Here is a 20,229-nt window from a genome sequence, read left to right as displayed (position 1 = left end):
AGTGTCTTACGTCTGGATTTGGCAAGACGGTCAGACACCAAGGGACTGAGGATTTTTAATCTACTCGTTCAACCGAGAAGTATTTACTGAACACCCGTGGTGGTGAAAACGATGGGCTTGTCCCCACCTCCGCCTCTGCCCAGCTGTGCAGCCTTGAGAAAGTGACTTAACCTCTCTGAGCTGGATTCCTCATCTGGAAAATAGGGAGGATGAGAATATTTCTATCTCGTCAAGAGGTTGTGAGGAGTGAGTTAAAACAAGCAGAGCTTGATAACTGTTTCCTATTTCTATTATATATTATAATTAGGGCAACCCACAGTCCCAGTTTGCCTGGAGTTGAGGAGTTTCCAGGGACACGGGGCTTTCAGGACTAAAATCAGGAAAGTTCTGGGCCCATCGGGATGTTGGTCATCCTGATATAATTATATATTATTACTAATAGTATTTATTATTATTATTATTATTATTATTATGGGTGGTGATGTCTTGACAAGTGCTGCAGGGGACGGACTGTTGAATGAGGCCAGGTCACGCTTGCAAGGAGCATGCGGTCTGGTAGGAGAAGCAGAAGAGTTACAAAAACAGAGAATAGAATAATGAGATGGGGGGCCGGCCCGGGGCAGAGTGGTTAAGTTCGTGTGCTCTGCTTCAGTGGCCCAGGGTCTCGTCGGTTCGGATCCTGGGCACGGACATGGCACCACTCGTCAGGCCACGCTGAGGCGGCGTCCCACATGCTACAACTAGAAGGACCCACAACTAAAAATACACAACTTTGTACCAGGGGGCTTTGGGGAGAAGCAGAAAAAAAGAGGAAGATGGGCACAGATGTTAGCTCAGGGCTAATCTTCCTCAGCAAAAAAAAAAAAAAAAAAAAAGAGTGTACAATTCAGGGGCATTTTGTACAATTACAATGTTGAACAACCATCACTCCTATTTAGTTCCAGAACATTTTCATCCCCCTAAAAGGAAACCCCTTACTCATTAAATAGTCACTCCACATTCCCCGACCCCCATCTCGGGGCAACCCCTAATCTACTTGCTGTCTCTGTGGATTTGCCTGTTCTGGACATTTCACATAAATGGAACCATGTGGTCAATGACCTTGTGTGTCCGGCTTCTTTCACTCAGTGGGATGTTTTCAAGGTTCATCCATGTTGTAGCATCTATGAGAGCTTCGCTCCTTTTCACGGCTGCATAATATTCCACCATATGGCTATACCATGTTCCATTTATCCATTCACCTGTGGATGGGCATGTGGGTTGTTTCCACCTTTTGGCTATCATGGCTGGCGCTGACTCGAGTTTTTTAAGGCATTTTTCTCCAGGAGGGCTGTCTTGATGGGAAATGCCCCTCCACACACCAACCTTAAAAATAGGTCTCCACTTAAAAACAGGGGAAAAAGGCCATTTGCACAGATGCCAGCATCTCCTCCAGAAAGGGAGAAGCTGCCGTTTTGAGGCTGGTTCTGGTGACCTTCCGCCTCCCACTGCTTTCCTCCTGTGGGTGTCACCGGGGTTGGAGATGCGTGGCCCGTGTGAGACTGGAAGCCCTCCCACAGGCGGGAATTCTCAGTCTGTTCTGGGCACATGGTGAGCACCTGGCAAACCAGTATGTGATAGTGAAGCACAGGCACAGATCCCTCTCTGAGATTTTCTAGCCTTTTTTTTTTTTTTTTTTGCTGAGGAAGATTGGTCCTCAGCTAACATCTATGCTGATCTTCCTCTGTTTTACATCGGATGCGGCCACAGTGTGGCTTGACGAGCGGTGCTAGGTCCACACCCAGGATCCAAACCTATGAACCCCAGGCCGCCAAAGCAGAGCACACAAACTCAACCACTACACCACCAGCCCAGCCCCCTTAAAAATTTTTTTAAATGAAATATTGAGCAGATATTTAAAAAAATAAAATATATATAAGATATAAAGAATAAGAACAAAATAAATATCCATGGGCCCCTCACTCAATTTAAGAAAAAACTTCCGCATCCTCTGAAGCTCCCCTGGGGGCCCTTCTCCGTCTCATTCCCCTCCCTTGCCCCTCAGAGGTAACCACTTTGCTAAACTTTGTGTTTGTCTTCCCCTCACTTTTAAAAGATAATCTACAATATATTTGTGTCCCTAAACTGTACCTTGTGTGGTTTTGTCCGTGTTTTGAAATTTTATAAGCACGTCTGTATTGTCGTGTGTAACTGAAAGCGACTGATTTTTCACAGCTGTATAATATTCCATTGAATAAATATATCACGATTTAACCAGTCTCTGGCAGATGAATATTTTCTTTTTCTTCTTTTTCCTTCAATCTTTGATTTTGGAATAATTTTAGGTTTCCCAGAAAGCTATACACCTCCATGGACCTCTCACCAGATTTTCTCTAACGTCAGCCTCTGACATCATCACAGCACATTTGTCAGAACCATGAAGTCGATGTTGATGACCACGATTAACTGAATTCCAGTCTTTGTTGAGATTTCACTCATTTTTCCACTGATGTCCTTTTTCTGTTCCAGGATCATCCACCCCAGGTTTTTGGGGGGCTATTACAAAGATCGCTGCTTTTGAGTATTCTCGCCCACATCTCCTGGTGCACGTGAGCAAGAGTTTCTCCAAGTCATTCCCCGGGTTTGCTGGGGCACGGGACACGTCACATCTTGAATTTTATTCAATAAGTCAGATTCGCTCTCCACTGTGACTGTCCCAATTTGACCCATTACTGGGACTGTGTGAGCTCCCCTTGCCCCACCCGAGAGAAACATTTTTAAATTTGCCAAACTGGTGATTTTTAAATTTGCCAAACTGGTGGGTGTGACATCCATCTGTGGTTTTAATTTGCGTTGCCCCGTTATCGCAGTCACGCTCTTTTCCTATATTTCTTCTCGGACGTCGTGCCTCTTCACATCTTTTATATCACTTTCTCATTGGGGTGTCACACTCATTTCTAGCCTTTTGATATAATTTCTGAACGCTAATTCTTCGCGTCAGACGTGGCAAGTATCTTCTGCGTCTGTCCATCAAGCATCGAAAGCTTGTCAAAGGACCAAAAGATGTCAATCTATTTCAGAAGTCCTGTCCTTTAAACTCTCATCTACCCAGTGGCCAGAGTCCTCATTTCCTCCATCAAGGGGATAGACCACACTGTTGAAACCCCATATTTTTAAGTATTTGCTAAATAAATAAAGAATCCCTCCTAAATCGAAGGCAGGTGTCTAATGCCCGTCTTCGCATAACCTACAAGGCCATACATGACCCGCGCCTAGTTCACTGTCACCCATGTGGTCTCTGCTGTGCTTCCAAGCGACCCCACAACTTCCTGCCTCAGGGCCTTTGCACTTGCTCTTCCCCCAGATATTTCCTCCATGTCCCTGCTCAGTGTGACCGCACAGAGCAGCCTTTATGGATCTGTATAAAACAGCATCCTCCGACTCTCTCTATGCTCCTTCCTCGCTTTTTCTTGAAAGCATAGCCCCGTGCCTTCCCAATATATTTGCCTGTTTCCCACTAGCAGTGCGCCTTTCAGCACCAGGGACACACGTGGGTGGCCACACGGTCCTTGAAACGCGGCTGGTCTGAATCCAGATGTCCTGAGAATGTCCAACGCCCACCCGGTTTTAAGGAATCCCAAATCATGCAAAATTACCTCCCTACAAATTTTGTCTCGATTGCAGGTTGAAATAACGTTCGGGGTTAAATGATATCATTCGAGTTAATTGCACTTTTTTTTTTTTTTTTTTGCTTTTGAAAACAGGGCCATTTGTCAAGGTCGGAGGCGGCGGCGGCGGCCCCGGGAGGCGGGTCTCGAGTTTCCCGCGGTCCCCGCCGCCCTCGAGCCCAGACCGACCCGGAGCCGGGATCCGAATAGACCCGACGCTCCATCCGGAACAGGCGCCGGGGGCCGCACTCCAAGAGCAGAACGCGGGGCCCTGCCCCGCCCTCTCTGTTCCATCTCCCCTGCGTCGCGGGGGGTGGGGGGGTCCCGGCTTTAAAAACACCACCACCTTCCTGGGGTCTAATTTGCATTAAGAGGCACCCATTTTAAGTGTAGAATCCATATTTTTCGTAAATTCCCCCACGGTGTGCAACCATCCCCATCACCCCTTTGTGGACCGTCAGCATCCCCCGCATCAGAGCCCCTGGTGCTGGTTCACCCCAGCCCCGCCCCCCCGGGGACGCGCGAATCCACTCCCGTCTGCACCGACGTGCATGACTCAGTTTCCAAGGAGCGCATTCCACGTCTAGGCTGTTCAGTTCAGGGGTCAGACTCCTTGACCCGCCAGCATCTGGGGACCACTGCCCTTCCCGGCCTGGAGCTGGACCCCACGTGGCTCCGTGTCCCCCCGTGCCTCCCCGGCCGCACATCTCCCCACCCCCCGAAGGCAGGTGCGGGGGCTCCTCGGGGGCATGTGGGGCTGCCTCGCTCCTGCCCTCGCACCCGACATCGTGGGAGCCCGCAGCTCCGAGTGGCGCCCCCCCGAGGGACCCCAAGATCGGCTCGGCTGCGTTCCAACGCGACCCCCCAGGAACAATGGCCAGACCCCCGAGGCCTCCCAGCCCTGCAGGGTGGTCTCCTAGGCGACGGTCCCCGACTCCCATCCGCTGCCCGGGCTCCACCTTCACACGGCCAGCCATCAACCGCCCTCCTCCCAAAATGGCCACCAACCGCCTCCTTTCCCGCCCACCGCGGGTCACCTGACCGCGCCTGGCCCCGCCCCCGTCCGCGCGGCCCCGCCCCCTCGCAGCTTCTGAGTCTGCGCGGCCGGCCGGCACGCGGCGGGAGCCCGGGGCGGCGCGAGGCGAGCTCGCGAGGCGGCTCTGGGCGGCGCGTGGGGGGGGGGGGGGGCCACGCACGCACGCGCGCGCTCGCGCCCGGCGGGGGAGCGGGGCCGGGCTGCGCGTGCGCGCCGGGGGTGGGGCGGGGGGCCAGCAGCGGCGGCGGCTGCGGCGGCTGCAGCGGCGGCGGGGAGGCCCGCGAGGCGCGAGGCGTGAGGCCGGGCGCGCGAGCCCCCGGGGGCGGGTAAAACCCGGTTGCTGCTGCTCTTGCCCCCTTCCCTCCCTCCCTGCCCCCCACTTTCCCGCCCCTTCCTCCTCTGTTCGCCTTTTCAACCCGCCTCCGCTTCATCTTCCTTCTTGGGGGAGGGGGACGCCTCTGCCTTTCGGGGGACGCAGCAGGCGCGGCGGGCGCCCCTCGCCCCGCGTCGCGCACGCACCTCTGCACCCCAACAGCCCCGGGCCCGCTGCACCCCCGCAGCCCCTTCCCGCCTTGGAGAAGGCGCCCCTGGGGGCCCCTGGCCCGCTGCACCCCCTTTTCCTTCCTCCCCCGCCCCCCCAGGCCCCAACTGCCCCCTGGCAGCTCCCCAGCTCGCGCGCGGCCCTACCCGACTCGGCGGCGTCTGCATCCCGGCCTTGCATCCCCTCCGCATCCCCTTTCCTCCTGAATCGTCGCCCCTTCGAGGACCCAGCCTGGTTTCTTTTTAGGATCTTCCAGCAAAGACGCATCCCTCCGATCGTCCTGGATGGTGCCCCTTCCCGTCTTTTTAGACCCTTCCTCTAGCAAGAAAATTCACTTTTCTTTCTCGCATCTGTCCTCCCTTCGAGATCCCTTTCCAGCAAACATCCTTTCTTCCCTCCCAGCGTCCCCCTTTTTGGAAGATCTTTGTCCTTATCCCGAACCAACTCGGTCCTCCCAGTTTCTCTCTCGTCTGATAACTTATTTTTTTGGACTCTCTTCGCCAGCTTTCCAATAAGAATCGCTTTTCATCACTAGTTCCGCCTCCCTGCAAAACCCTCTAGGTTTCTTCCCAGGGGGTCGAGAAAAATAAGGAAAGAAAGAAAAAAGAACTTTCCCGTAACAGCAAAACCCTTTTTTTTTTCCCCGCCTGGATCTCCCCGGTGTAGTATTGCTTTCTTCCTTCTTCCAAAAATTGCCCGTTTCCCCCAGTTTTTCATGCCTGTGTCCTTGCGTCTTTGGGGCCCCACGTTCTGATCGCCCCTTCCTTTCCCCCACCTGCTTTCAGGGCAGAAGAAGTTGGATGAGTGTCCTGAATGTCCCACCCAGCGTACCAGGAGGGAAGATCCCGTGGTCTGACCGTCAGCTGAACCCCCCTCCCTGTGGGGCCTCAACGGGCGGCCTGGTCCCTGGAGATTCGCTCACTTGCTCTTCTGCAGGTGGGTGGCCTCCCTTTGCACTTATCCAAAGGCACCTGCTGGGTCAGGTGGATTCCTTTCTTTCTCAGAAGGGTTTCTAATGGATCCGAGAGTCTTTGTACCAATGGTAAGACTGTCCAGGTTGCTGCTTTGGGAAATCAGATAAGGAAAAAGGTTTTTTTTTTTTTTTTTTTTATCATGCATGTTGATCTCTCTGGAGGAATGCAGGCGTTTGTTAGATGGGTGAATGTTTCACTGTTTGTCACCAAAAAAAGGGTTTTTCCTCTGTAGCTCAGGGTAATGACTTAGATACCTACAGGTAACGGCCAGAGTGTGTTGAACCCAAGATCATGTGCTCCATGTAAGTGACAACAAGAGCTGGTTGAAATAGCCGACTGGAAATGCCAGGCCACTGTTGCCAGAAGTTACCTTTTTTTTGAGAAGAGATCAGAACGCTGTCTTTATGTGAAACCTTTTGATTTTTAAATGCTGACAACGAATGGAATAAGTGTTTAAAGGTGGTGTGGGGCCCTGATAAAACATGTCTGCTGGCCTCCAGTTTGGAATTTTGGGTTTGGGGTTTCTTAACCTGCTTGGGCCCGTGCATCTATGCAGGACTTTGTTTTTTTTCTTTAAAGCAGCAGTTCTGAAACTGTTTGATCTTAGGTCTCCTTGATCCTAAGATCGTTAAGGTGATCTTAGTATATAATAAAATAAATAATAAATCATTAATCATTGAAAATGATTGAAGACCCCAGAGAGTTTTGGGGCATGGGAACGATATTTACTGATGTTTGCTGTATTAGCTATTTGAATTAATAAACTTTAAACATATTCATTAACTCTTTTAAAAATAGCAATAATAAAACCGTTATCTATGAACATAATTGACATTTTTTAATTAAAACAAAACACTTAATGAGCTAGGGGCACTGTTTTACATGTTTTAGAGTCGTCTGGATTCTCATATCTGTTTGTATTCAGCCTCTTGAGAGATGTCCTGTTGCTTCTGGAAAGTTTCGCTGAGAACAGAAAAGGCAGCTCACATCTGAATATTGTTATGAAAATAGTTTTGACCTCACAGACTCCCTGAAAGACTCTTGAGGACTCCAGGGGTCCCCCCCATCCATTTCACTATGAAAACTGCTATTTGAGATTTTAATGCTTATTTGCATTTTCTGCTCAGATCAGCTTTTCGCATGAGAAGCTTTGATGTCTCTTTCTCCTTTAGTTAATTCTACGTACGAAATTTTCTAGGAAAGTACAGAAAGTATAGTCTCCTGATGCCTCCGTGTCTTTCTCTTTCCCAATATGAGCTTATTTATTTTAAGGAGTTGTTTTGCTGTTACTTTTTTTTTGGTGAGGAAGATTGGCGCTGAGCTAACATCTGTTGCCAATCTTCCTCTTTTTTTCCTTCTCCCCAAAGCGCCCCGGTGCATAGTTGTGTATTTTTAGTTGTGGGTCCTTCTAGTTGTGGCATGTGGGATGCTGCCACAGCATGGCCTGATGAGCGGTGGAGTGTCTGCACCCAGGATCTGAACCAGCGAAACCCTGGGCCACTGAAGTGGAGTGCACAAACTTAACCACTCGGCCACGGGGTTCCCCCCCCAATATAAGCTTTAAATCTGCTCTTATTAAAAGAGCATGACTCAGATCACTGGAAATGAGTTAACCTTCTGGTTAAAATGATATTGATTACATGGCTAGAGGAGCGAGTCCTCTTTGATTGTTCGGTTTAAGAATGTAGGTGCAGCGTGCAGGGCAGGACTGTTGGTCTCACGTGTGGGGTCACAGTTCAGTTTAGTGGTTAAGTGTGAGGGCTTCAGCGTCAGACTCCCAGGGTTAAATCCGAACCCTGATTTGGGAGAAGTTACTTAACTTCTCTGGACTTTATTTATCTGATTTGTAAAGTCAGGTTAATAATGTATTAATAACACAGTGTCGCAAAGGAGTGTTGTGGGAATTAAGTGAGATGATATAGGATTGCAATGCCTGGTATAGGATAAAGCCTCAGTAAATGTTTGCTTCTGTTGTTATTATTAGCTGGCCCTGGTGGTCTAGTGGTTAAGATTTGGCGCTCTCACTACCAGGGCCCAAGTTCATTTCCCGGTCAAGGACCCATGCCACCATCTGCCTGTCAGTTGTCATACTCTGGCGGCTGCGTGTTGCTGTGACGCTGAAAGCTATGCCACCGAGATTTCAAATACCACCAGGGCCCCCCATGCTGCACAGGTTTCAGCAGAGCTTCCAGACTAGACAGAAAGACAGATTAGGAAGAAGGACCTGGCCACCCACTTCCGAAAAAAGTTGGCCATGAAAACCCTGTGAATAGAATTGAGTCTTGTCTGATGGAGGCCGGAAGGGGAGAGGATGGCGCAGAAAGACCGGGCAGGGCTCTGCTCTGCTGTCCACAGGGTCACTAGGAGTCGGAATCCATTGGACGGCACTAACAACAGATTATTATTCTAATGATGATTATTACAGGGGTCGGGCAGGAAGAGAAGTGAGGACGACGGTGGGCATTGGAGGCCACAGCCCGATCCAGAGATGGCATTTGTCCCTCACTCTATCCTACTGTTAACTATCTGCGAATATCAAAATCTAATAATTTTCAAGAGAAGTCCATATATTTAGTTGAAATCTCCTCGTTTGGTCAGTTGTTGGTAACTAAGCCGGTATTTCAAGACACGGTGTAGGTCAAACACGCTAAATAAAACATCTTTGTGGAATAGGTAGACGTTCAGATTGTTCCCTCTTTTCCCTCCAAAAAATGCCAAGATAAATATTCTTTACCCAGTTGTGGACTTCCTGCCGCAGTTCAGAACCATCTGGTAGTGTAGTTTCCTGAGAGGTTGCAGCATTTCACGGGGGAGGCCCTTTGTCCTCCCCCCCCCCCCCAGGCATGGAATGATGGGCCTTTTTTAAAAGAAAAGACTTAAAATTGCTTTGGATCCCCAGTGTTGACTTAAATTGTTTTTTAAGCTATTAAGGCTTAAATGATGATAACACAAGACGGCTCTTGCTAAAGCGTACGGCTTCCGCGCCACTATAAAGCCACAATCAGCTTGCAATCAACTTGCAAATACGCAGCCACCAAACCAGTGTGATTCAAATGACAAACATTAGTTTAGTGAGGGGGATGCTGTTTTGCTGAAGCTTAACTGCTTCTTTGAAGCAAATACTTTGCAGGCTGCCCCACCGGGCCCTTCTGGGTTTAGCAGGCCCTGGGAGATCTCAGCTCCCCCGTCCCTCTTAGTTTGAACAGCAGTGAAACCTCCGTCGGTCCCACAGTGTTTGTTGGCCTTTAGTTGAGCCCAAAGGCATCATTATGAGCTAAATCCACCAATATCCTCTTCTCATTAGCGTGGGGCCGTTAAAGTAGGTTTTTTTCGGCGTTAGTGCGATTGTAAACGTATCCTGGACGTGGAAAGCAAATGGTGGTACCCCGTTACAGGCGGTAATCTGATAATCCAGATAGACTGATTTTCTTCTTGGAGGTTCTTCTCCAAACGAAAACACAAAATCGTTAAACCCTTGGGAAGAATATTTGGACTCTTGGGAATGTCTGCAGAGATTCCAGGGGACCACAAACCCTGCCCCACAGGGACTAGCAGGGGACTCTGTACGTAGAAGCTGCGAACACTTGTGGAATTGAAGTTGTCTGTTGACGGAATAGGAGCAAGTTTAATGTTGGCCCGGGGAGGGGGGTGTGTTGCTTTACTATCTGGAAAAGGATGTCGATATCAAAGCACGGCCTCTGGACTTCTGGCTTGCCTGCACGAGGTCCTGACCAGACCCGAGTGTTCTGTGGACGATGAGGGGACGTTGGAAAGCAGGTGATTCTGTCTCCCGCCCCCACCCAGCACCTTTGGTGTTTTGTGGTTCAATGGGCACCCTGCCGTCTACACAGTTTGTCAGGAGTCGGTATCGTGTCGTAGGTAAGAACACAAGCTCTAAAGTCGAAATGTCCAGGTTTAAGATCTGGCTCGACTGCTTGTAAGTGTGTGACTTAAGATCCATGACCTCGCCGCTCAGAGTCCCTTTCCGTCTCTGCAGAACGGAAGTGCTAATAGAACCGAGCTCTGGGGCCTTGTGGGGAGTGCGTGAACCAAAGCATATGAAACCTGACAAGGGGGCTGTGCTTCCAGTTTTACTTTGTAAAATACCGCTTTATGTTTCTTTTAAGGAATGCCTCATTTTTTTGTCTCTAGCTTGCTTTTGTTCTCGAGAGATGAAGGAGATGGAGTCCTTCCCCCTTGGGGTCCTGAGTGACAGCAGTTCCAGCAGCACAGCAGAAGGAACTTTGGAACTGGCAGAGAAATTCATTTTGCCTCGGAATATAAACTCGTATAGTCCACACTCCTTTCTCTGCCATTTAGAATCCCAGAAAGGTCTGAGAATGCCCAGGGGTCTCAAACCTCTTTTGGTGGCCAAACCTGAACTTACAGGTTGCTCCTTGCTGTCTTCATTTATTCCATTTATTCCCCATTCCATTTAGGGTGTCGGCACAGGAATGATTTGGTTACAGGTGCTGCCCTGGACCCCCCTGGGAGTTACTTAAAATATGTTGTCTAAATCCCCCAGATTCTGAATTCTGAAACTCACTTGGGTCCCAGAGTTCTGACTCAGGATTGTGGAGCTGTAGTCAACTTTAGTCTGAGATCCTGCAGTAGGCCACAAACACACACACACACACACACACACACAGAGGTAGCCACATAATGTGACACTCAGACATGGTGGGGCAGCTGTTCTCTTACAGCTCAACATGAAAAGTTTAAAAACAGTAGAAAACAACGGCCTAGGAATCCAGGCCCAAACTCTAGTTATTCTAGAATCCACTAGATTTGTTATCAATGAGTGATCAAGCATTTATTAAATGTCTAGGTGTGGACAGAATTATTCAGAATAGCCAAAAATGGAAGCAACCCAAATGCCCATCAACAGACAAATGGATGTAGAAAATGTGGTCTATGCAGACAGTGGAATGGTATTCATCCATAAAAAGGAATGAAGTGATAGGGATATGCCTGAAAACACTCTACTTAGTGAAAAAAGCCAGACGTAGAAGGCCGCGTGTTGTTTGATCCCTTTTGTATGAAACAGATGGCCCTCTGAGTAGGCCCAACTTTATTTGTTTACATGCTTCGTAATTATAACGGGGTGACTCTGGAAGTCACGGTCTCCCTGCCACCCCGGGGTTTGTGTTGGCTGCCCGCCGTGGGTTGTAATTGTTCATTTGGGTAGTGACTTTTCCAGGCTATTTTTGTAAAGACTGTATTCTTCGTCGTGTGTGGTAAGTGGAATCTCTGTTCCGTGAGTTTGGTGGTCAGCCTGTGATGTACAGAGATGTCCTTACACACCTGGAGCAGGAAAAAAAAATACCCCAGTGTTTGCAGGTGGGCTGCGTGTGAGCGTTGGGACTTACCTTCAGCAGCAGTGGGCAGTTCACAGCTCTGCCCTCACCTTTGCTCAGCCTCCCCCACGCTCTAAGCTCTCCTGAGGGTGTGCCCGCCTTAGGCACACGGTCTTCTAGATTCCCCGGAATGTGTGCAAGGTTTTTTTTAATGAACTAAAGTCCACAGTTTATGTTAGGGTCCATTCACTCTTTGTGTTGTGTGGGTCTGTGGGCTTTGAGTAATGTGTAGTGTCATGTGTCTACCTTTACCGGACTATACAGAATAGTTTCACTCCCCTAAAACTCCCTTCTGTGCCTCACGCGTCATCCCTCCTCCGTACCCTCGGAACCCTGGCAACCACAGACTTTCTTATTGTCTCTGTAGTTTTGCCTTTTCCAGAATGTCGTGTGGTTGGACTCAAGCAGCATTCAGCCTTTTCACACTGGCTTCTTTCCCTCAGCAATATGCATTTAAGAATTTGCCATGTCTTTTGGTGGCTTGATAGCTCCCTGCGTTTTTTTTTTTTTTTTGAGGAAGATTAGTCCTGAGCTAACATCCACCACCAATCTTCCTCTTTTTGCTCAGGAAGATTGGCCCTGAGCTAACATCTGTGCCCATCTTCCCCTCTCTTGTATGTGGGATTCCACCACAGCATGGCTTGACGAGTGGTGCGTAGGTCCGTGCCTGGGACCCAAACCAGCGAACCTTGGGCTGCTGAAGCAGAGCACACAAACTTAACCACTATGCCACCGGGCCGGCCCCAATAGCTCCTTGCTTTTTATTGCTGAGTAATATCCTGTTGTATGGATGTACTATAGCTTGTGTATCCATTCCTCTGTTGAGGGACATCTTGTTTGCTTCCAGTTTGGGGCAGTTATGAATAAATGTGCTGTAAACGTTCGTGTGCAGCTTTTGTGTGGACGTAAGTTTTCAGCTCCCTGGGGTGGACACCCAGGAGTGCAGTGGCTGGGTCGTATGGTAAGACCATGTTTAGCTTTGTAAGAAACTGACGTTGTGGATGATTTTCAAAGCCCTTGCTCTCCAAGCATCTCACCCTCCAGCCTTTCCTCCCAGGCTTTTGGTGGCGTGTCTGCCGTTGGCCCCAACTAATACCCTTTGCCCCAGACTCTAGCAACTGTTCCATTGTCTTTAATGTTTTCAACAAGTGCCCTCCCCACAGCGGCTCTCTGCCCTCAGAGAGCTCCAAGTTAGGCAAAGTCAGGTGGAGCGCTTCATGTTGGACCTTCAGGAGCCATCCTGCAGGTCAAGACGACAACCTCAGTTCTTTGAGAACAAGGTGCTCTCTGCTCGCTCCAGGGCCGGGAGCCCACAGCAGAGGGAGCAGGGGCACCGTCTCCAAGGCGGCCGCTGTGCTGGGGGAGGGGGACGGGCAGGGCTCTCCTGCTGGGTCTCCTTTTTCTTGATAAAGTTTCGCTTGGTTGCTGTAAACCTTTGACTGTTTTCCAGAGTTCTAATAAAGTTGATTTTTTCAGTGTTTCTGTGATGGCATGGGTGGGAAGTTTTAAAATTACTAATTCAGTCTTTTAATCTATACAGACAGTCTATTTCCTCTTGAGTCAGTTTTGGTGACTTGTATCTTCCTAGGAATTTGTCCATTTTTATCTAAGTTACCCAATTTGTTGGCATGCAATTGTTTACAGTATTCCTTTATAATCCTTTTATCTTTTGTAAGGTCGTTAGTGATGTCCCCTCTTTAATTTCTTATTTTAGTAATTTGAGTCTTTCTCTCTCTCTCTCTTTTTTGGGGGGATAAATTCTGCTAGTTTAAATGTTACATAGTTTATTCCTCTTCTCTTGGTAGTTACGCTTAGCGCATTTAAAGCATCAAGTTAATCATCATCTCTTTCTTTTTTCCCAATGATTTAAAACCTATAGTAGTCTCCAAGCTGAGATCTGTGGGGTAAACTCTTAGGTCTGGAAAAGCCTGTTGTGTCAGTAAAGATCCTGTGTTGAGTTCCGGGCCGAGTCCCGGCCTCCCTCAGGCTGCAGATGGTGTCCTTCTGGTCTTCTAGCTGTTTCTGTGGGGAAGTTTGCCCTCAGGCCAGCCGGCATCCCTTCGAAGACCACCTCCCTCTTCTTTCTTGTGGCTTTTAGGATTTTCTCTTTGTCTCTAGTGTTCTGTAGTTCTCCTGGGTGTGGAGGAGTGAATTCCTTCTCATTTATCCGGCCCTGCCCTGCAATGCTGGGTCATTGTTAACCACACGCCTTCAGCAGTCGCATCTTTAAGTCTGGATTCAAGTGTTAATGATTCTGGAAAGTCTTCCACCATTATCTCGGTAAGTTCCTGTCCCTCCTGCATTCTCCCCTCTTTCCTGTTGGGACCCCTGTTCGACATACGTTAGACTTCTGCCTTTGCTTCTCCATGCGTATTTTCTCAACTGCTCCTTCATATTTTCTGTTTCTTTATCTCTCTGAGCTGAGTTCTGGGGGGATTTCCTCCGACTGCTCTGCCGGTTTGATATTTCTCTGTGCTGTTTAACCGTTCCGGTGAGTTTTTAATTTAAATGTCTTCCATTTCTAGAAGTTCTATTTGTCTTTTTTTTGTTGTTGTCTTTTTTTAAAAAAAAAAAAGATTGGCACCTGAGCTAACAACTGTTGCCAGTCTTTTCTTTTTTCTTTTCTTCTGCTTTTTCTCCCCAAATCCCCCTGTACATAGTTGTATATTTTAGTTGTAGGTCCTTCTAGCTGTGGCATATGGGATGCAGCCTCAAGGTGGCCTGATGAGTGGTGCCATGTCCGCGCCCAGGATCCGAACCGGCAAAACCCTGGGCCACCGAAGCAGAGCACGAGACTTTAACCACTCGGCCATGGGGCCGGCCACTTGTCTCTTTTTAAAAATGTTTGTTCTTGTCCCAGAGTGACCTTTTCTTTTCTTATACTAGGTTTTGTTGTCTCTCACTGTCCTGTTGTTTTTTCCAGTTTGTGGGATGCTTTTCTAGGCTTGTGTGCAGTTTTTCTTTCCGTTTACGTGGGTTTTCTGTGGATGGCACAGCTCTTCCAGGGTCCCAGGTCTCCATTTCCTGTGAGCTCGAGGCCCTGTGTCCTTTTCCTGTGTGTCTGTTATGACCCCAGGTCCCAGCCTCCAGGTTAATGCTCTTTAATAGGAACGTAATATGAACCATATATATAATTTAAAACTTCTTGGTAGCCACGTTAAAAGATAGAGTCAGATGAAATTTGTTTTAATAATATTTATATATTAATAATGTTCTATTTACCCTGCTGTATCCAAAATATTATCATTTCAACATGTAATCAATATGAAAACTTGCTATTCTTTTTACTGAGTCTTCCAAATCCAGTGTGTGTTTCACACTCACAGCATGTCTCAATTTGGGGCCAGTCACATGTCAAGTGCGTTCTGGCCACAAGTGACCAGTGGCCACCATATTGGACAGCAGCTCTAGGCTCTACATCTGAATCCAATTTTCCCCTTGGGCCGACTTGTGCTCACACCGCTGGGGTTGAGTTTTCTCGTTCTTACTGGCACTTGGGGTTTTACCTGTCCCGTTAACTTGGCTGCATGTTAAAAATGATCTTTTCTCATATTCCTGTATACTTACAGCTGGAGAAGGAGGTCACTTTAGTCCCCCATGTTGCCAGAAATCCTTTCATTTGTTCCTTACAACAGCCTTATGGTGGAGGCACTCTGATGAGGAAACGGGCTCGTGGAGCTGAAGGACTTGCCCAGGGTCGCATGGCTGTTCAGGGGCAGAGGACAGACCCCAGGCCTCGCTCTGTCCATCCCTCTGTGTTGCCGTCTCGTAACTTTGATGTCTCCTCGCTCGTTTTCAGGAGTTAGACGCCACCCAGGGCTCTCTCCTCCCTGACACCCTACACGGCCTTGCTCATCTGGAGAGTGCCTCTTGGCCAAGACCTGGCGCCGGAGAGCCATGGACCAGTACACCCTTGGGGACGAGGGTGCCCTTCCCTCGGAGACGCACCTCCCTTCGTTCTCCAAGAGCCAGGGGCTCAACTGCAGTGACACCCTCAACCGGGACCTGGGGCCCAGCCCACGAGACCTGCTCTATGCTGACCTGAGTAGCTCCGACCTGGACCCCAGCCTCCCAACGCCCGATGTGCCCGGCGAGGCCCTGGAGGACAACTTGGACACCCTGTCCCTGTACTCAGGGAGGGACGGCGACTCCGTGAAGCTGCTGGAGGAGTTTGCAGATCCGGAGTCCCAGACTTCCTTACAAGGTGAGGCCGTCCACGGGGTCAAGGGCCTGGCAGGCTGTTTGAAGGGTCCTGGGGCCAGCTGGGGACTGATTCTGCGCAGACTGGTGGAGAACACTGCTCTCTTCCACAGGTGATTAGGGAGCACTTACCTTTTTTCTACCTGGGAATTGTTCCCGACTTCCTAGTCAGGGAGCCTGAACCCCCATCCTAGGGAATGAGGTTGAGGAACTTGGGCATTTGGGGCTGTTCCGATCCTGTGTGCGGCGTGGCTGAGTTTATGGGAGACTTCCCCATCCATTGCCACATCTCAGAAGCCCTCCTCACGTTTCCAGAAGGAAATGAGATCCGGTCCCTCTGCTCCTTGGTGGTCTGACCTTCCTAAGGCTCAGTGTCTTTGTTGTAAAGTGGGGGGACAATGATGCCCACTCGACCTGCCCCCCGAGTCGTAGCAGTGAGAGGCAAAGGAAGAGATGAATGTGAAAGCACTTCGCACACTGTAAAACACCGGGCAGATAATAGTTTTTTTGTTTTGTTTTGTTTTTTTATTCTTTCTTCTCCCCAAATCCCCCCACTACATAGTTGTATATTTTTTAGTTGTGGGTCCTTCCAGTTGTGGCACGTGGGACACCACCTCAGCGTGGCCTGATGAGCGGTGCCACGTCCGCACCCAGCATCCGAACTGGCGAGACCCTGGGCCTCTGCAGTGGAGTGCGCAAACTTAACCACTCGGCCACGGGGCAGCCCCAGATAGTAGTTATTTTTACGAATATTGTTAGAATTAATTTCAGGCAGTCCACTGCTTCAGTTCTGAATCTTTCTCATCAGCAGTGGAGGAACGAAGGGAGAACGAATGGACTACTTAGAGACCTTGGTGACATCTTTCGGTGTGCCTTCAAGCTTCCCCCACAAGATAAATCCGATTTGTGTGTGTGTGAGGAAGATTTGCCCTGAGCTAACATCTGTGTCCGTCCTCCTCTACTTTGTGTGTGGGACGCCTCCACAGCATGGCCAACGAATGGAGCAGATCTGTGTGTGGGATCCAAGCCCACGAACCCAGGCCGCCGAAGCAGAGGCGTGGAACTTTGACCACTCAGCCACAGGGCCGGACCCCAATTTTTTGTTTTTAACCCTCTTCATGGGTTCTTGGGTAACTTGCTTACATGGGTTGACTGAGCTGGAGCTCTTCAATATTTATAATCATGCCATGCATGTGGGAGGCCCCATTTGAAATGGCCCTTCCAAACAGATATTCACTGGGACAAGCCGCTCAAGAAACGCCCTGAAGACTTGCTGAAAGGGAAAACTCCTGAGACCCTGCACACACGATATCGCTTGTCTGGAGAGTGGCTCTTGGCCAAGACCTGGCAGTGGAGACAGGGACCAGTACAGCCTTGGGGACAAGGGCGCCCTTCCCTCAGAGACGCACCTCCCTTAGTCTTCCGAGAGCCAGCTTGGCTCTCACGTTGGAACGGGGGCTAAACAGGAGATCCTAGAATCATGGGATGTCTGCAGTGTTAGACGCACCGGGCCAGTAATTAGGGTTCTGAACCCCAGTTGCAGAAATTACCTGAGAAATGCTGGTACTGCAAATCTGTGTGCCTTTTGCTGGATAGAGAAACTAGCTTTCGCTAGATTTCTATAGGGTTTGTGCCCCCCTCAAAAATGTTACAAATAGTTAACCTAGTTCAACTTTCCCTAATTTGTTTTAAACTTAAATTTTTTTCTTATGAAAAAAGGAATCCACTGAACATTAAAGTTTAACTCTTTACACTTCTTCAACTTAAAGTCAGGTCCATATCAATGCACATTAGAAAAGAAATACGTATTTATTAAAGAAAACTTAGAAAATAAAGAAAAATAATAACAAGAAAAATCCCCAGCCTGGCTCCCACACGTCAATTTTTAAAAACATGGGTAAAGCCACTCAGATAAACATGTTTCTGCACAGATGCATTAAGTGTATAATTCTCTCTGAAGTTTTTAAAACTCAGTGTGTTTGCTTTCTTATATGAAGGTAGACTTTTCAACTATCACAGTAATAGTTATTCCATCGTATTGTTAGAGCATATTCTTGCTTGTTAGACGGCTACAGTGTTTCTGTGAACAACTTTTTATATCGAGTTTTCCTCTGGATTCGTTCTTTGAACCTCTTCCTCCAAGTGGGTTTGCCGTTGGAGAACACAGTTTCAGAGCTCTCATAACACTGCTGTCTGGGACGATCGTGTGGCTTCCCAGCCATTGACTCTGCAGGCTGTTTGTCAGTGTCCTTGCCAATTGTTTGAAACAACATTTTGTTTTCTAGTTTAATAGTTGCTTTAATGGGCTTTTTTTTTCTTTTTTTGAGGAAGATGAGCCCTGAGCTAACATCTGCTGCCAATCTTCCTCTTTTTTGCTGAGGAAGACTGGCCCTGAGCTAACATCCGTGCCCATCTTCCTCTACTTTCTATGTGGGATGCCTACCACAGCATGGCTTGCCAAGTGGTGCCGTGTCCGCAGCCAGGACCTGAACTGGTGAACCCCGGGCCGCCGAAGCGGGACATGTGTGCTTAACCGCTGTGACACCGGGCCGGCCCCCTGATGGGCATTTTTAAAGTGACCTAGCAAGCCGGAGGACTTTGCTGTGAAAGAGTTCTGTTTTTCCTTGTTTAGACTGTTGGAATCCTTCGGCCGCTCGTCACAGTAATTTCTCATGTGAAGGAGATGAAGGCCAGGGAAGTTAGTGACTGATGGCCCCCGGCCAGAGGCAGAGCTGGGATGACAGTTGGGGCCTCGAGACTCCCACTTCAGGTTTCTCTCTGCTCTGTCTCTCCTGCTGCATCTCAGCCACAGAGAATGAGCGTTTGGGGTCCTTCAGTCAGCCCCCTCCCCGTGCCCTGGCCTGTTGGATTCTCGGATCCCGCCTCTGCAGCATCCTAGATAAATGGTGACTTCTAAACTTGCCATCTCGTTAGGCAATCCCGTCCATCTTGAAGACCAGTCTAAGGGGTGGAAAAATCTTCCGAGATGCATCCATCCGTCAGATGGTTGTTGAGTGCCTCGGAGCACCGGAGCGGGCATTACAGGGGCCGGGAAGCCAGGGTCAGCCTGCAGAGCCCTCGTGCCTGGCCCTTACGTCTCCAGGGCTGTGCAGTCAGCTTTCCTTTACTCTGTAGTCACTAAACCCGGCTCTGTGCCTCGGAGCAAGACAGAGCAGTCTGCTCCCTCTCCAACACACTGGCCCTCTCCCACCTGAACATCCCTGTCCCTTCGCCTGGTCCTCAGATGACGCGATCCCTAAAAATACCTTCCCATCGTTGTACCCATGGGATACAGCAAACATGGAAACCCAGTGACACAAGAAGAGCGAAATAAAGATGGCTCATAACCTACCAGTCAGTCCCATTCTCTCAGTTTGTTTTCGGTTCAAATTTATTTTCTGTTTTAAAGACAAGGATGATTCTGTTTTGCAACAGGCTGCATTTGTCTCACTCGGTAGTATGGCATGAACATCCTTTGATGTCACAGAATATTTTTCTACAGTTTTATCTTAAATGCTTGTGTCCTCGGCCACTGAAACCAGGATGCAGCCCCCTGTTGCCCTCTTGTCAGACATTAGGTTGTTTCTAATGTTTCTCCAGGAAAAACAGCGCTGCCATGACTCCCTTGCAGCTAATTCTTTGTACGGATCTCCGTTAATTTCCTTAATTTAAAAACCCGGAAGTGGAATTGGCTGGGAGAAAGGAGTCACACCAGGCTGGAGATGAGGTATTTCTGGATTGTCCTTCCAAGAGTGCGATGGATGTGTGGTCGTCAAGCTCCACCGCTCTCGGTCACCATGTCCTGGAAGTGCTTCCCCCTCTTGCCATCATCCGAGTGTTGCACCAGGACCGGGGGCTGCCCTGCGGGCATGGCCTGCCCAGGGTCCTTCTCTCCCTCGCTGGCCCCAAACCTTGCTTACTCTGCACTGAGGGCCGCAGGAGTTGGAGGAGGAGTTCAGGCCCACTCTTTCAGTCTGCGTGGCTCTGAGAGTTGCAGGGTGCTCCAGCCGCACCCTCGGTCTCCCCAAGTACCTGTAACCCGTGCTTTCTCGCTCTCTTTAGACCTGGGGCTCAGCGCGCTTAAGATGCCCAAAGACGCTGACAACGGAGGCAGGGCTACCTCAGGGAGCGCCCGGAAGGGACGGCGGCCGCACAGCTCCCCGCAGAACCCGCTCCTGGACTGCAGCCTGTGCGGGAAGGTGTTCAGCAGCGCCAGCTCGCTCAGCAAGCACTACCTGACGCACAGCCAGGAGAGGAAGCACGTGTGCAAGATCTGTAGCAAGGCCTTCAAGCGTCAGGACCACCTGTATGTGGGAGTCTGGGCCGACCCAGCTGGCGGGCGGGGAGGTGCGGCCATGGTCCCATGTCCTTTCGTCCCCTCCCAGATTAGCCCTCTCTGGGGTTTCCCGCTACCTTGTCCCCCACCAAGTGTGACCTCTGCTTCCTCACGGCTCCATTCGCACACTGCTGTGCA

The 20,229-nt window shown here is 49.5% G+C and overlaps 1 protein-coding gene across 4 annotated transcripts in view; it reads left to right on the top strand.

The window, feature by feature from the left end:
• The first annotated feature begins 4,205 nt into the window (after positions 1-4,205).
• Positions 4,206-20,229, top strand: part of ZNF541 (zinc finger protein 541) — a 38,333-nt gene continuing 22,309 nt past the window's right edge. Inside the window, exons 1-4 of one of the 4 annotated variants that reach the window (XM_070633097.1) lie at positions 4,206-4,375; positions 6,015-6,160; positions 15,355-15,759; positions 19,818-20,061. In XM_070633097.1, coding sequence (XP_070489198.1) covers positions 15,453-15,759; positions 19,818-20,061 — 551 coding nt within the window. In that variant the 5' untranslated portion in view covers positions 4,206-4,375; positions 6,015-6,160; positions 15,355-15,452. Of the gene's footprint in view, positions 4,376-4,908; positions 5,885-6,009; positions 6,161-15,354; positions 15,760-19,817; positions 20,062-20,229 lie in introns of those variants that run through there. The other 3 variants (XM_070633096.1, XM_008539295.2, XM_008539294.2) reach the window with 3 other exon arrangements.

Source organism: Equus przewalskii, chromosome 9 (assembly GCF_037783145.1).
Source record: "Equus przewalskii isolate Varuska chromosome 9, EquPr2, whole genome shotgun sequence".
Classification (NCBI taxonomy): Eukaryota; Metazoa; Chordata; class Mammalia; order Perissodactyla; family Equidae; genus Equus; species Equus przewalskii.
Note: the sequence above shows the minus strand (reverse complement) of the source record. Positions and strands in the feature narration are given on the sequence as shown.